At 41.3% G+C, this 15,137-nt stretch overlaps 1 protein-coding gene across 1 annotated transcript in view; it reads right to left on the reverse strand.

Moving 5' to 3' along the window:
- Nucleotides 1-14,927, reverse strand: part of myo10l1 (myosin X, like 1) — a 52,282-nt gene extending 37,355 nt beyond the window's left edge. Inside the window, exon 1 of the mRNA XM_065966462.1 lies at nt 14,494-14,927. Within this exon, the coding sequence (XP_065822534.1) occupies nt 14,494-14,514 (21 nt within the window). The 5' untranslated portion in view covers nt 14,515-14,927. The remainder of the gene's footprint in view (nt 1-14,493) is intronic.
- Between the last annotated feature and the right edge of the window lie 210 nt (nt 14,928-15,137).

Genomic DNA, 15,137 nt, shown 5'->3' on the forward strand with positions numbered 1-15,137 from the left:
CCTGTATGTGAGTGTGTAAGTATGCATGGGTGTAGAGAAGATGTCACAGATGTGATAAATAACAGCTGAAGACTTGAACATCTGGAATTTCTATCAAGAGAAGCAACAGAGCTTGACATCTGTGTGTATGTGTGTGTGTGTTTGTGTGTGTGTGTGTGTGTGTGTGTGTGTGTGTGTGTGTTACACTCAGGGTCAGAGGAAGTGTGCTCTTCTAAGACCTTTACACACAGGCAAAGCCCTGTTTCACACAGAGTCACTGACCTCTGACCTCCACCCCTTTAAAAAGGGGGCACAGCATAACAGAGGAGGAGGAGAGGAGGGGACAGAAAAGGAAACAACAGAGGAAGAGGAGGCAGTAAAAGTGGATTGAATTACTGTACCCATATGCACTCCCCTTAACTTGTACAGTTTAGTGTTTTGCACCAATACAAACATGTTTAAAGCTCATTCCTACATGTTGGTGCTCAGACCTAACAAAGCAGGAAAGTGAATATTTTCATTGTTTTCTCATAGTTATTATTTCTATAATTCATTGATTTAATGCTAATAAATGCATATAAAACTAGACCTCATTAACATTCCCTGTTTAAATGTATTTATTGAATTTAATAGAAATGTGTTTAAAGCGCCCTGCAGTCCGTCTCGCCGCCTTTCTGGTTCAAGTGCACAGGCTTAACCACGATGTGCTTCAGCTTCACTAGCTGATGTCCTAGTGATGAACTGAGACGACAGATTTGAGTTTGTTGCTCAAACAAACTTTCCAGACATCATTATTAAAGTCTACAGCCTGAGAGGGTGTTTAAGCCCTAAAAATGACTCGGTGACACCAGATGTTTGCATCTGAATGAACTGAGCTGTTAAATCTTTTTTTTTTTTTTTTAGCAACAGATGGTCCCTCATCCCCGAGCATTCCCCCGACAACCTCGTTTCCTTTTCTACTCCGTCACATTTTTTTTTAACTCTTTCTCGCACTCTATAGAAAACACACAGACACACTGATGATACAAAAAACTGTGGTGCCCGAGGCTAGAGTGAACCAGAAACCATGCATGTACAAACACACACACACAGTATACCATACATACACACTGCTGGTTGGCTTAAGGTAAGCCTGAGGGCAGAAAATGTCTGAATGCTTTCAGATAAAGAGTTGAACACTTCTGGCTTTTAGCAAACATTAAGCTCTTTTATCAGCTTCCAACACTAAAAGTAAGATTCACAAAGAGATGCACATTGCTGTGTTGTTCTATCCTTGTGAGGACCTCTCATTGACCGCATTCTAACATCGACCTTACTGTCATTACATGTCCTCAAAAAAAAAGGGATTAAAGGGTTGTTTTTTCATTTCAGTAACATTGGATTCATAAACTGCTGTGAGTCAGATGTCAGTTACACTTTAATGTATGTCTTATGTTTGTTTCTTTTATCCATCATAAGAAGATTCAGTTCAGACCAGACCAAGTGACCAGAATTATTGAGTGCATTATATTTAGGGTTCCAAGTTTTGTTTTATCTTTTTAAAAGTGCCTGTGAGTCAAATCTGAAGACAAAAACACACAATTTTCAAATTTGAAACTACAATCCATACTAAAAAAAATTAAACTGCACGTAAACTGATGACATTGAAATATGGATTCATACGTCCATGTTCCTGATCGGATGAACGTGTTTACTCCACTGACCTAAATATTTTGCTAACAGCAAAATCTGGGATGGTGAACGTGGTAAACAGTCAAACATGGAGCCTGGTGGAGCCTGTGGACTCTACAACTGCATGTTTGCATTATGATGGTGCTGCTTTTATGTTCTCCTCATTTATTCATTTCTACATTTTAGATTTATCCCGTTATGAGTTGCACCCTAACGTCACCCACATTGGGGACATTAAAGTCTCGGCAAGTTGCTAATTCATTCCAATCTTTGCGTGAAGGAGCTCTCATACATTTAGAATCACTCTGAGAAATGAAAAATTCAAGAGCATCCCCCACACTCTCTCTGTTGCCCTCTCCTCAGCAACTCTCTATATTTAGCCCCATGTATACTCTCCCCCCCCCCCCCCTCTCTCTCTCTCTCTCTCTCTCTCTGTGCAGACAGTCAGCCTGCCTCGTCCTTTACTCCACCTCGTCAGCCTGTCAGATTCCAGCACACAGAGCTGTTGCGTTGATGCTTGTGCTGTGATTTGACCTGATGACCACCGTGGCCTGAAGCTCTTTGCTCACAGTTCACTCAGTACTTCACTTCATCCTGCTTTAAATGATCTCTGAACCCCCTTAAACCTCAAACACTGGACACTTTTTTAGCCCCAGCCCTGAAGCACGTCTACACAGTTTCTTCTTATTCTCTCCATAAACCAGAACATATGTTTCGCTTTCTGTCTCACTCTCTTTCTCTTCTTTGAGCGAACTGGCCTGCAGTCCCGGATCGATGTACCTCTCAGGGGCAATGTGCAATCTCAGGGGTAAATGCAGCGTCGGGAAGACAGAGGGTTATAAATGACCTGCCTGCATTACAACCTACCTACACCCACCAACGCCATCATACTCCTCCTCTTTGTGTTCTGCTCCCCCACCCTCCGTCTATTACCGGCCCAGACAGACAGGCATGGTCATGCATAACAACAAACAGTGGTGCTGAAAGCTGCACGGATGCTAAAAACACAGGTTCTCTCTCACCGTCCTGCTCTGTGAAATCCAAACCTCGGGCCTCCAGCTTCGTCCATCACCATTCTGTCAAGCTCCGTTAAACCTGAACCGACCTCAATCGTCACTTTAGCCTCAAACGTGACCTCTGACCTCATATCTCACACCATGAAAAGAGCAGCAAAACGACCTGAACCAGAAATGCCAGCCTGATTTATTTTCTTGAACAAGTTAAAAAACAGAAACAAGTGGGTTTTTTTCGGATGGTTCTCAAATAACAAATAAGCTACATGTTAGATGGTTGTTAGCTTTCACCATGGGACACGATTCTTTTCTGCAACTGATTGGAAGAACGTGCACGTTTTTTTTTATATCCTGAAATATCAAATGCAGTAGTGTTGCTGTAAAAAAAAAAATCAGGCCATGCAGCTTCAGTATTCTGCAACCAAACCTTTATAGATGTGTAATAAACTCTTGCTGTCTTCTCACATGCACTGAGACATCCTGCCACTGAAACCCGGAGTTGTCTGTATTTGCAAATGTCTGAAGTTTTCTGTGTCAGACAGAAGCAGGGGGAGGGGGCGGGTCTCAGAAGGTAACACATGTAGAAGAAGCAACAGTCAGACTCTATACGACAGTTTTTTTGTCTTCACAGTATCACTGAACGAGTGGTGAAAACATACCAGCGAGCAGAAAAGAAAGACATACAGCTTCATTAAGTGCACAGAGATCCCACCAGTCACACACCAGTGAGGTTATATAAACATCAGCTCCCCCTCTGCAACATTTCCAGGTGGAATCCCACATCATACATCGGCACACCTTGTCTTTACCCTTTCTTATCCATTTGGGTTCACTCATGCAGCTCACCCAAATAACTATGGGACATGTTCAGGAGTTGTCTGCATGTGTGAAAACATCATATATCCTTTAATAGATTATTATCAAACTATAATCTCTATCTTACAGCTGAGCTCATGAGATGTAGACCTGTTTAGCAGTCTTTTAGGAACGGCAACAAACAAAAAATCTCCATGTGCTTGCTTTCAAGTTTGTCTCCTCTTTGATTTTCTAACAATAACATGAATGTAAAGGCTGCTGGCTCTCAAAACGTGGCTGATAGGATGACCTTGATCGTCTCGACGAGGACAGACCAACTCTCAATCTGCATTACCTCCAGACAAAGGCATGACTTTTTTGCAAAAACCAATAAAGACAAGGACATACTCAGCATGAGGGATTGTCTGCTTAAAGCTTCTTCAATCTCTCTGGTTTCACTTTCATAACAGAGAAGCAATAACAGAGCTCCCTGGATTGTATGCAATCTATAAATATTGTGAAAAGTTATGTAAAGCATGTGATCAGGAATTTTTTTGATTAATCATTCATTGGAAGTAAATCATGAGTATCATTAAATATTTCAGCTTCCTTCATGTTTGAAGACCTCTGTGCAAAGCAAATGTAAACAGAGTGGAGTCAATCTAGTCGGAAATTGGGAGAATTATTAAGAAAAATCCTGACGTCTAATAATTTTTCATTATTGGGCTCACTAAAGTAGAGAGCATCCCAAGAACATACGGCCCAGATGCCTCAACAGCTGTGTGTGTGTGTGTGTGTGTGTGTGTGTGTGTTTGTGTGTGTGTGTGTCTGATAAAGGCCTTGTTTCTGCATGGGCGATCACATGGACGCCCGTGCCATTTGATCGAGGCATCACCCTGAAGACAGAGTCTTATGACCGCCCACCCCCCCCCCCCCCCCCCCACTCCATCTGAGAGACACTGACGCCTCGATGAACACTGACCACCGAGCCAGACTTACAAATTAAGTTTCACTATTTAAACTTCAAATTACATATTCAAAAGTCACTCGTGATATGCATCAACAACAACAAATACGATCAGTACAGAAGGATGTATACAAATTCTGATTCTGATTGAGTGAACTCAAATAAGAATGTGTATTCAAGTCTCGTGTTTTGTTGTCCTCCAGAGGTATCTTATGTGCTCTGCTAGGTGTACTTTATTGATGTCCTGTTTTAACGCACGTCTTGCTTTTAATTGTTTTATATGTGCTTTTCCATGTACAATACTGTCCTCCTGTTTTAAGTGTTGCTGTCCTTGCTTTTAAGTACCCTGTATGTGTCCTGCTTAGTGAGTACTGCTGCTCAGTCTTAACGTGCCTTGTATTTCTATGTGCTGTCATTCACCTGCCCGGGGATTACAGTTGAAAATTAGTCATGATGGCTAACTGGAGCATTACAGATCTGTTGTGAATGTGCTTTGTCACTGTAACTTTAAACGGTATAAATATAATAAATAAGGAGGTGTTTGCCTTAGTTATTAAAGGGAAGGAAAGCTAACACTCCCACTTGCATCTGCCCCAACAAATATTATATTATATTTCCTGTTTTGACATTTCAATAAGCTTATATGTGCACAAAAAATATTTGGAGGCAGTAGAGTTTTTATTGAAATATTCAGTGTGACCAGACATTGTTTATCGTGTTGTTGGTTTATCTAAAACACATGGGCAGGGTAAATGGATATATCCAGATAATGATGTTCCACTCGTACACTGAGACAAACAAAGCCTAGATTTTAGCATGCGAAGAAGATATAATGTCATTAGTTTGCATCTTTTTTTGGTCACTAACAAAAAGTGTTGGACAAATAACATTTTGACCAAATGATGACACGAGGGTAAGGGTTTAAAAATGTCTGGGGATTAATTTTACAACTGTAGAGATATTTCTTTGGAAATAGAAAAATGGTAGAGAAAAAGTGAAGTTATTCTCCCCTGGGTGTTAGAAATGTCACAGAAACATTTTCAGTGACACCATCTGATAGTTTGTTGAGATATTAGGTCTCTACCAAAGCAGTGGGCTGACAGGCGGTGCCATTCCTAGAGCCTTATTAGCTAGCATCAAAGGTAAAAACAGTAATAGGAGAAAGAGTAGTAGGGAGAAGACAATCTGAAAACCTGGATCATCAGAGATCAGAGGACATGACAGAGAAACAGCAGAAAAGAGGATAATGCTGTCCGTTATAGTAGGAAACACAGGGGGAAAAAAACGACTAAATGGGACCAGAGGTAACGAGTAGAGGAGGCTGAGGAAGACACAGAATGGCAGAAGTGAGACACAGATGAATAAATGATGAGAGAAACAGCTGACCCGTCAGCAGCTAATGGAGGAAACTAAACAGCAGCATTGAGGTGGGAGGACGCAGTGGGATCTCTGGGGGCTAAAGGTCAGGGGGGCATTAGGACATGACTTTGACTGTGTGTGTGTGTGTGTGTGTGTGTGTGTCTGTCTAGCTGCATCAGCAGACTAATTAACTACAGTTACGTCTAATCCAATGGGAAAGCAGTAAGTAAACATCCGTCTGACTCTGACTTGCCTTTTCTTGTTCTTTGTGTGTTTGACGGCTCAGGCCCCAAATCTCGCAATAAAAAAAAAAAAAAAAATCATGTATTTTTATAGCTAAATAAAAAACAATGAAGCTCCGAGTATCGACCTCAGTTATCCACCTGCAGAGCGTCTGGTCTCCAGGAAGTGATGGATGTCTTCTAGGCGAGTGGATGTGGGTGTGGTTGTGGTTGTGAGCGCTTATATGAGTTAAAGGAGCTAAATACCATAAATCACAGCCCTTCACTCAGGACTGGCAAGAACCATATTATCCAGAGGACCCTCCCTTCCTTTGCTTGAGTAAGTGCAGCTTGTGTTCACAAGACGAGTCCAATTTAGTCTTACTGAATTAAATTAGATTTCCAATTGCATTTTTCGGCACGTGTTTATTTTATTTGCCTCTAAATTTAACAAGAATAAAAATAATGTAGTTTGATTAAGGCAACATCAATCTTTCACTGTAAGTTTTCTCAAGAAATAAAATGATTAAAGGCTAATTAAGTTCATTATTCAAGTACAATAACTATACTCACCAGTTATGCTTAAAGGTGGCATCATGTTCTTTTTAGACCTGACATATAAAATACAGTTTTCATTAGGTAGCGCAAAAAGAAAGAGACGCATTTGAACACACATCAATTAAAATGTACTGCAGCCTAGTTATATAATTAATACCCTTCATTTACGGCCATTCTTCCAACATCATATCTGCTTCTCTTACAACATTTTTTAAATCAAGTTTCAACTGGGTTGGCGCAAAACTACAAAACTCAAAAATGCACAAAAAAAAAAAGAAGGTTTTCCATCAGTCTTATAAAGTGAATTTGTGTTCATCAAAACTTCCACAACCTGAAGGATCAACAGACTTTTAGAGTTATCGCTTTATCAGAAAGTAAGCCAGTCAATGCATCGCAAGCAAACAGTAGCAGCTAGCTTCTCATTCTCCAAAACAGACGCATTAGCAGCAATGATGTGTTCTGACGCACAATTACACTTACTGATTTAAGAGCAGAAAAAAGTACTGTATTTATATCAATTATCATGAAATAATCGACAGCAAACAGACAGTCCAGTGCTATATTAAAGTGTAACGGCAGCTAAAGCTAGCTTTGTAAAAGCAATCAGTGTTTTCCAGTTTAACACTTTTTTCTTCTTTCTATTTTAAGTTAAGATCATTCAAATAAGGTTGAAGACTGAAATAGAGGGGTTTAGCTTTAACAGTCAGGGTTTCTCTGACCTCAGGAGGGGCTGTGAACTCGGTTGTCGCTAAAGTTAGTTTAGTTTGTTAGATGCTTGCAAGCTTTTTTTTTTTTATGCTTAGAAATTTTCAGTGGGCTGAGCCAGGCCGCTCTACAACAATATAAACATCATCAAATCCACAATATACAAACAGTAAATGGCTAATTCATTAATATCAGAGCTTGAATCAAGCAAAGCTATTAGAATCAGTAGCCTATAAAAAGACGACCAGAAAATCTCCAGTTCAAACTATTTGCTGTCAGGGAAGCTATTTCATAAGAAGCAGGTGACGTGTGTGTGTGTGTGTGTGTGTGTGTGTGTGTGTGTGTGTGTGTATGTGTGGACATGACTGTGATGGACCTAAAGCTCTCTCTCATCCATCTCCACTACTGCAGCCCGGTCTTGTGTCACTGACCTAAACTGTGTCAGTAATATTCCATTAAAGGTGATAATACAATCAGGACAGCGAGGCTTTCAGCAGATTACAGCGGCTGGGAGGAGGACAACAACATGTGTTTGTGTGTGCGAGCGGGTGGGTGACTGGTCGCGGGCCCATGTCACCTTTCCTATGAGTCACATCTGGCAGCGGAAGAGATTACAGATGACATTTAATGCTGTAGGTATTAAAAAAAAAAAAAAAAAAAAACATCTGGGAGGGGAAAAGAAAAACATGCAAAAAGTCAGAAATTAAATGTATACTGAAAGTCATTTGTATCTAGTTCGGGGCAACAACAGGGAAACAGGAACTCAAGCTCCAAAAGCTCCAAAAGCAGAGTGGCAAAAGTGTTTTTTAGCAAAAATAAAAGAAAGGCATAAAGTTGTAAGGAAGTCTAACTGATAGAAAAAAAACAATAATCCAAAAAAAACACGAGGTCCAGAAAAACGTATGCATAAGCAATTCAAGTCACACTAGTAAGACTAAAGCACTAGAAACAATCGGGCAAATACAGGAGAGCAAAAACACTAAATACACCAGACAAGTGAGGCTAATCAAGCACAGCTGACCGTAATTACAGCATGGACATGCTTTCAATCATAAAGGCACGAATCAACCATCTGTGTTTTAAAATGAAGCCAAAGCTGAAATACCAAAAACTGTAGTTCCTCAGGTGTCCACTTGAGGCTTGTTCCAAAAGCAAATTAATCCTAATTAGGTCCCATGTTAAAAAAAATGCAGAAAAAAACAATTTTACAGTGTGGTACGAAACCGGTTTGGGTCTCAAATTCATTTCTTTATTCGCGCACACCGCCTGTGTTTAGATCGATTGAAAGTTAGGCTGAGTCAGCATTTTGAATGTGGTGACTGCCATTGTTTGGCTTCATTACGCCTCTTCAGAAACCAATGGGCGGGGGCGCTGGTGGCGCAGTGGTTAGGGCACGCACCCCATGTATGGAGGCTGTAGTCTCAAGCGGGCGGCCCAGGTTCAAGTCCAGCCTGTGGCTCCCCTCCCGCATGTCATTCCCCACTCTCTCTCTCTCCCTGGTTTCTGACTCTATCCACTGTCCTATCTCTCAATTAAAAGACACAAAAAGCCCAAAAATAAATCTTAAAAAAAAAGAAACCAATGGGTGACGTCACCAAGACTACATCCATGTTTCATACAGTCTATTGTGAAAACACACAAATACAGGAAATAACATTGTAGACGTGGGAGAAAAGGGTGATCGACAAAGTGAATCAGGAAACAACAAATACAATAAAAAAGGAGCAAGAAGAACGGAGAGTAAAATCCAAATTCACCATGACCCACAACTCCAAAATGGCTTCTTTTCAACATTTTAAACACACACACACACACACACACACACACATGCACACACTGAGATAGCATCTGGTCAGAGCACTCTCTTTCAGTACTGTAGATACAGAAGTAGGCCCACCATGTGTTTTTAGAGCACCGTGTTTGGCTGCTCGACTTCAGCTCTGAAATATGTAGAGCTTTAGAGAGCTAACCTTTAAACCTGATTTAAACTCTAAAATAAACACACAGATGATTTATACAAAGTAAACAAGATCAGAGTATACTGCAGAATAACAAACTACAGGCTTAAAGGCGGCAGATAGAAGCAGCTGCTTATGTTATTATATTTGTGTGTGTATGTGTGTGTGTGTGTAAGTGTAAGAGTGTGTGTTTATAAATTGCAAATCCTCTTTGAGAGGCCAGTTTTGAGCAGTCTGCTAATTATCACATTCTCTCTAATCTTGGATTAAACTACAGTCACATGCCCCCACCCCCACCGGCAACCCTGGCAACAAGACTCCACGGCAACAGTGTGGAAACAGGGCGCCATGGAAACAGCCTCTCTTCCCTCAAAGCATCCTGGGAAATTGTGTTCACGTTCAAGTTTGGCATGCTCTGTTGGGTAATTTTGGTGATATTTTTTGTGTTTTTTTTTTTTTTTAATTATTATTTTACATTTTAAAATTTCTAATTAAATGTATTGTTAACATGTATTTAATAACTTTATACCCTGGGTAAAATCTGTTAAATAACTTAAACTTTGCTGTACAAAACATGATGTAAATAATGTGTTTTAAGACGTAGTTTATAAAAATAGGAAAAACAACATTAATATTTCAGCAAAGATGAAAATTTACGAGAACACATGTTTTGACATTTTTGTCAAAACACATATTGACTATTTAAAACAGAAATATTTGGTCATATTGCCCAGTTCCATCAGAACCCTTTGAACAGAAGTGAGGATGATCGGAGATGTCGTTTTAACCAAACACTAGAACAGCTTAAACGTGGCTTGACTCTCACACCTACACAAGCAGAACCAGGATGAGAGTGGAGAGGATAAAAGAAAGAGCTGGAAGAAGGCCAGAAGGAGGAGGGAGACAGGCGGAGAAACACCAAAAGTGGTTGGTCGACTGAGATGGAGAAGCACCGCACCGAGCGGGTGGCCGCAGGGAGGGAGAGAAAGAGAGAGAGGGTGAGAGAGAGAGCGAAAGTGAGAGAGAGAGAGAAGTAGACTTGCAGCTCCTGAGCAGAACAAATGTGTTGAATTGCCGCTGAATATAGGTCACACATCTCCAGTGACTGTTCCCTTCCCTCCACTGAACCAGCTTCCTACAGAACACGCTTCATACAAAGTCCCGCATAATTTGGACCAAAATCTATTAACACAGACTCGTCTAAATTTAAGCCTTTTTACGTCAGAATGCATCTCACAACACAAAGGACCGACTCTTTCCTGAAACTCCCACATTTCAAAGTCAAACAGTTTATTCCTGCTCGTTTGACAGCTTATATGAAAGCAGCCATACAGAACGCATCTAAAGCTGATTAATATTTTAATGGCGGGAAAGTTCCTAGCATGAATAATCCACCTTTCATTGCTATATACTCTCAGTAAGGCAGCCACTCAACAAATTGCAGAGTAGTAAATGATTATTTACAGCCTGCTCCATGGAGGTTAACAACAGAGTAGAAGAGAGCGAGAGGACAGGACTGACTGACTGGGCAAAAACAAGACAGAAAGTGGGGGTGTAAATAGGCAGATATGATACAGAAACAGTGACAGTAGAGGTAAGGTTGTCAAAGCTGTTATATCCCATTCACACCTGTCTGTCTCCCTGGTTGTTGCTTCATGGTGTGTGAGTGCACCTACAGATCTATCAACACAAACACAACACGTCAGCCTGGGATCCAAAAGCCATCCATCTTACTCTGATATAAACACATGTACAGGAATGCAGGTGTTTGGAGCTCAGGGTAACATATAATGCAAACCTCCAATGTTAGTGAGACATGAATTACTCTGTGCTGCTGCTATCATCAGGACTCAAGAAGGTTAGCAATTTCATGAAGGAATGAAAGCAGCTTCTGTTTAGGTAGCCTAAGCACACCTTAGATTACAAAAATGTCCTTTTTTGGTCTGAGAAACACACAAAAAAAGCATTAACTACGGTAAATCTCCATATTCTTCCACTATGGCCAATGTCTTAATGCATTTTTATGTACAACTTGAGACAATTTTGCCCACTTATAAGTCATATTATTTTATCTGAGTACGCCCAGTTTTAAAAGAATGGTACGTTATCATTAACATCTTTACAAGCCCTTTCAGTGCTCATACCTGAATCTTTTATATTTTGTGAACTAAAGTACTTGACAATTATTCAAATTTGATTGGGAGCCCCCGTTCGTACTAAAGCAGTTAACATTTCAGGGGGAAAAGAGTACACATGAATGTGCAGTAAGCTGTGTTAAACTTCAGTATTTAAGTGGAAATCTATGAAACACTTAATTTTGAAAAAGGTTTCAACACACAAATTAGTCTTCATGTTAATAACACGCTTGTTGTTACTGAACATTGACACCTGCTAACTTTCAGAAGGTAAGCTAGGCTCAACAACTGACAAAGAATAGAATAGAATTACTTTATGGATCGCAAACTGGGAAATTGTGGTGTTACAGCAGCAAGTTATCAAAGCAAATAAAACAATATAATAATAGATACATAAATAAGCACTTAGAATATAAATAATAAGAATAGGAAGAGATTTATACATCAAGGATTTAACTTCACATTCCTACTGGTTTAAAAAAATGAAAAATGAAATACAAGATTTATTCAGGCTAACATTAGCTTGCAGTCAAATACCTGACCTGACAGGATGTTGAATAATGAACGCCTTGCTGATTTTTATTCAAACTCTAGAAATAAATGACGCAAAAATGGTCTATTTTAAAGAACCAAACTTTTTGCCAAAAATGTTTTAACGTAAATGTTAGCTAGGGCAGCATAAAGCATATTTCTAATGCCAAACAAAGCTATGTGGACTCAAAACAGTATTATCCTGTATGAATAAATGATTTCTGTCAAGTTTCATTCACCAAAGTACCATAAAAAGTTGTAATAGCTTATGATGATAAGTTTCTTGTAGGTATTTGGCTAGTTAGCTAGCATGATTATACAGTTTAAATGGCGCATGTTTGGCAGGTTTTTTTTGTACAATTTGTATAGAATACGAGTTAGGCTTAATATGTCTTTAATGTTCTTTAATTGCAGTTATCATTAATAAGCAACAAATAAGCAGTTAGCTGTACTGAGCAGTTTCAGCTAACGTACTGAATATTACATGAATAACTTCATTACAATACTCAGAAAATGTCTGCAAAGATTTATTTTAACGTCCCCTCAGGTTTTTTAGTGGCCATGTCTAATACGTATGTATTCCTTTATGAATAGGCTATAAGAAAAAGAAAGATCTTCGTTTTATTAGTCACTAAAACAACCATTTTACGATCAAACATGTTTGAATATTGGAGGATTTTACAGTCGTCTACTGCCACCTGACATTTCATGCTCGGCTTGATCTGCCAGCTATCGTGTTTTTTCTGCCTGGGTTGAGAGAAAGAGGTCAGCTGTTCACTCTGTGGTTTAAGGGATGAGCGGAGGAACGCAGTGATATAAAAATTGAAGGATATGGAGCGATAAAGATAGCCGAGGAATGAAACTAAGTGGATGTTGGACGGACACCTCCCGGGAGGATTGATGAAGTCAGCGCCCCACTGCATGAAGTCATGCTTCTGACTATCAGATTCCTCTGCTTTATGCAGGACTGCAGGCCTGAACATCATAACTCAATAAGTCACTCCATTTTCGGGTCTCGCATAGGCGTTCATGTTCTGCGCCGTGCGGGGAAGGGGGGGGGGGGGGGGGGGGGGGGGTGCTGTGGTGGTCGGTGTGAATCAATGCTGTGATCAATATATTTCAGACAGACTGTTGGGAAATGGAGCAGGGGACGGGGGTTTTGCTTCACTTAGCTGTTGCTGCAGGATCCTCTGGAACTAGTCGTGGTGATTATGTCATGCCCTCTTTCACCTTTTTATTTTGGCACTGACACACTTTTTGCAACGACTCGATGGATCACCACACAAGCAACTGGGAGAAAATCCAGTCCTCCAATGCTTACATCTCTACCCACATGCAGCATAAACCAAGACAGCTACTCACACACACTCATGGCATGACATCACTGCCAGTGTGAGAGGCATTTAAACCCATATCAGATTAACTTAAGAGGGGGGGAGCATAAGTAGCTTGGAGAGGACGGATATTGGCATCACAGTCTGAGGAAAAGACAGTGGTTCATGAGATTGGTAAGATAAGTGTGTGTGCCTATGAATGGGTTGTGTGGACCAAAGCTCAAATTAAATAAAAGGGGAGGGGGGGGCAAGGTGGGAGTCGTGTCTTGAGGGGTGTGAATGTCCACAGTGAGGAGCCTGAATTGAGGAAAGAAGGAAAATAAATATAAAAGTATGTGATGTGAATTAAAGCGAGGGCTTGGAAAAACCATTCTGGGTCTGAATGGAAGAGGACCACAAGGCTTGCGGATGGTTTGTCACATACATCCCATGGATGCTGAGGGAGAATGACAAGCTTTTTTCCCATTAGGCAGTGCAGGAATGGGCAGCAAGCAGAAAGAATAACCTTCAATTTAACTATTCAATTAGATACCAATTGTTAACCATTGATCTCCCACCTGTCTAACCTTTTCTGTCCAGACACACAATCCCCCTCCTAATCCTCCTCCCCCCTCCTCCTCCTTCACTCTCACCATTGCATCCCCCCCCCCCCCCCCCCCCCCCCCTCCTCATTTCCCGCAGCCCACCACACCAATATTCTCTCATGTATCCCATCTCCATCCTCATTTCACATCGCACTTTAAGAAGCACAGGAAAAAGGGTCCTTTCAACGGCCAGCACAGAGTGGGAGGGCTGTAGCTGCAGGGCCAAACACGGTCCACCCTCCGTTAACAGATTGGCTTTAATCCGAGAGCCAGCCTTATGGATGTGTGTCAGCTCTCGTTTGGCCAATTTATCTGCGGCTCTGCTCAGAATGAATTCACCACCAAGCAGTATAGGTAGCCTATAGGCCAGGCCCATGATGCTTCACTGATAATACAACTGACGAGGTGTTGGGTTTGATTTCTAATCAATGAAAACATGCATTTATAAAGACACAGCCCCTTTTCCTGGTGGGTACGGTATGAGGAATTGTTTCAGTCGATGAAGGCAAAGCAACACCTGCCCAAACCAAACCCGATGTAAATCATGCGAAAAAGGCGTAAAAGCATCATGCACCATAGGCCGTGAGGCGGTGAAAGAGCAGGCTTCATCACACCCTGAACGCTTAAATCTGTCATTGATGTTCAGCTCGGGTGACAGTGACACTACATTCTTGTTGGCTTACCTCTGTGAAAAACCCCTCCATCCTCCCTACTCCTTCCAGACGTGGCGCGCCCGGCCCCGCAGAGCGCAGACACCGGCTTCGGCGTAAATCTCGCCGACGGGAGCGTGTTCGCCAAGAAGAGCTGGGGAAGGTAGCGGTGCCTCTGTGTCGGTGTTTCCCATTCACCGAGCGATTATCTTCATCCTCCAAATGGCTCAAACACACCTCGGTGGCGTCTTCGCGTTCTGCACCAACAGGGCACACATGCGGGGGGGAAGAAAAAAAAATCCCTAGGAGGCTGTGAGGGGGGGAAAAATGAAATATGTCCACGCCAGGGATCCGTCGGAGGAGCGTTAATTGAAGCGCACTGGTCTCTCAGACGTGCCTCGTTTCAGTGGTCCAGTGGAAGTGTGTGTGTGTGAATATACGTGAGTGTGTGTTGATGTTTGTGTGTGTGAGGCTGAGTATGGTGCGTGGGGTTGAGAGAGAGAGAGAGAGAGAGAGAGAGGACCAGTACGGGGGTAGAATAAACTCAAGCGCTGCCCACCTCACGCAGCCTCCTCCAATGCAAAACACACCTACTCAATCACACACATGCACTAACACACATGGAGCAAAGAAAAGTCTAGGTTTGAGACGTTTTTTTTTAGGTTCTATGGTAAACA

This window comes from Labrus bergylta, chromosome 18, assembly GCF_963930695.1.
Source record: "Labrus bergylta chromosome 18, fLabBer1.1, whole genome shotgun sequence".
Taxonomy (NCBI): Eukaryota; Metazoa; Chordata; class Actinopteri; order Labriformes; family Labridae; genus Labrus; species Labrus bergylta.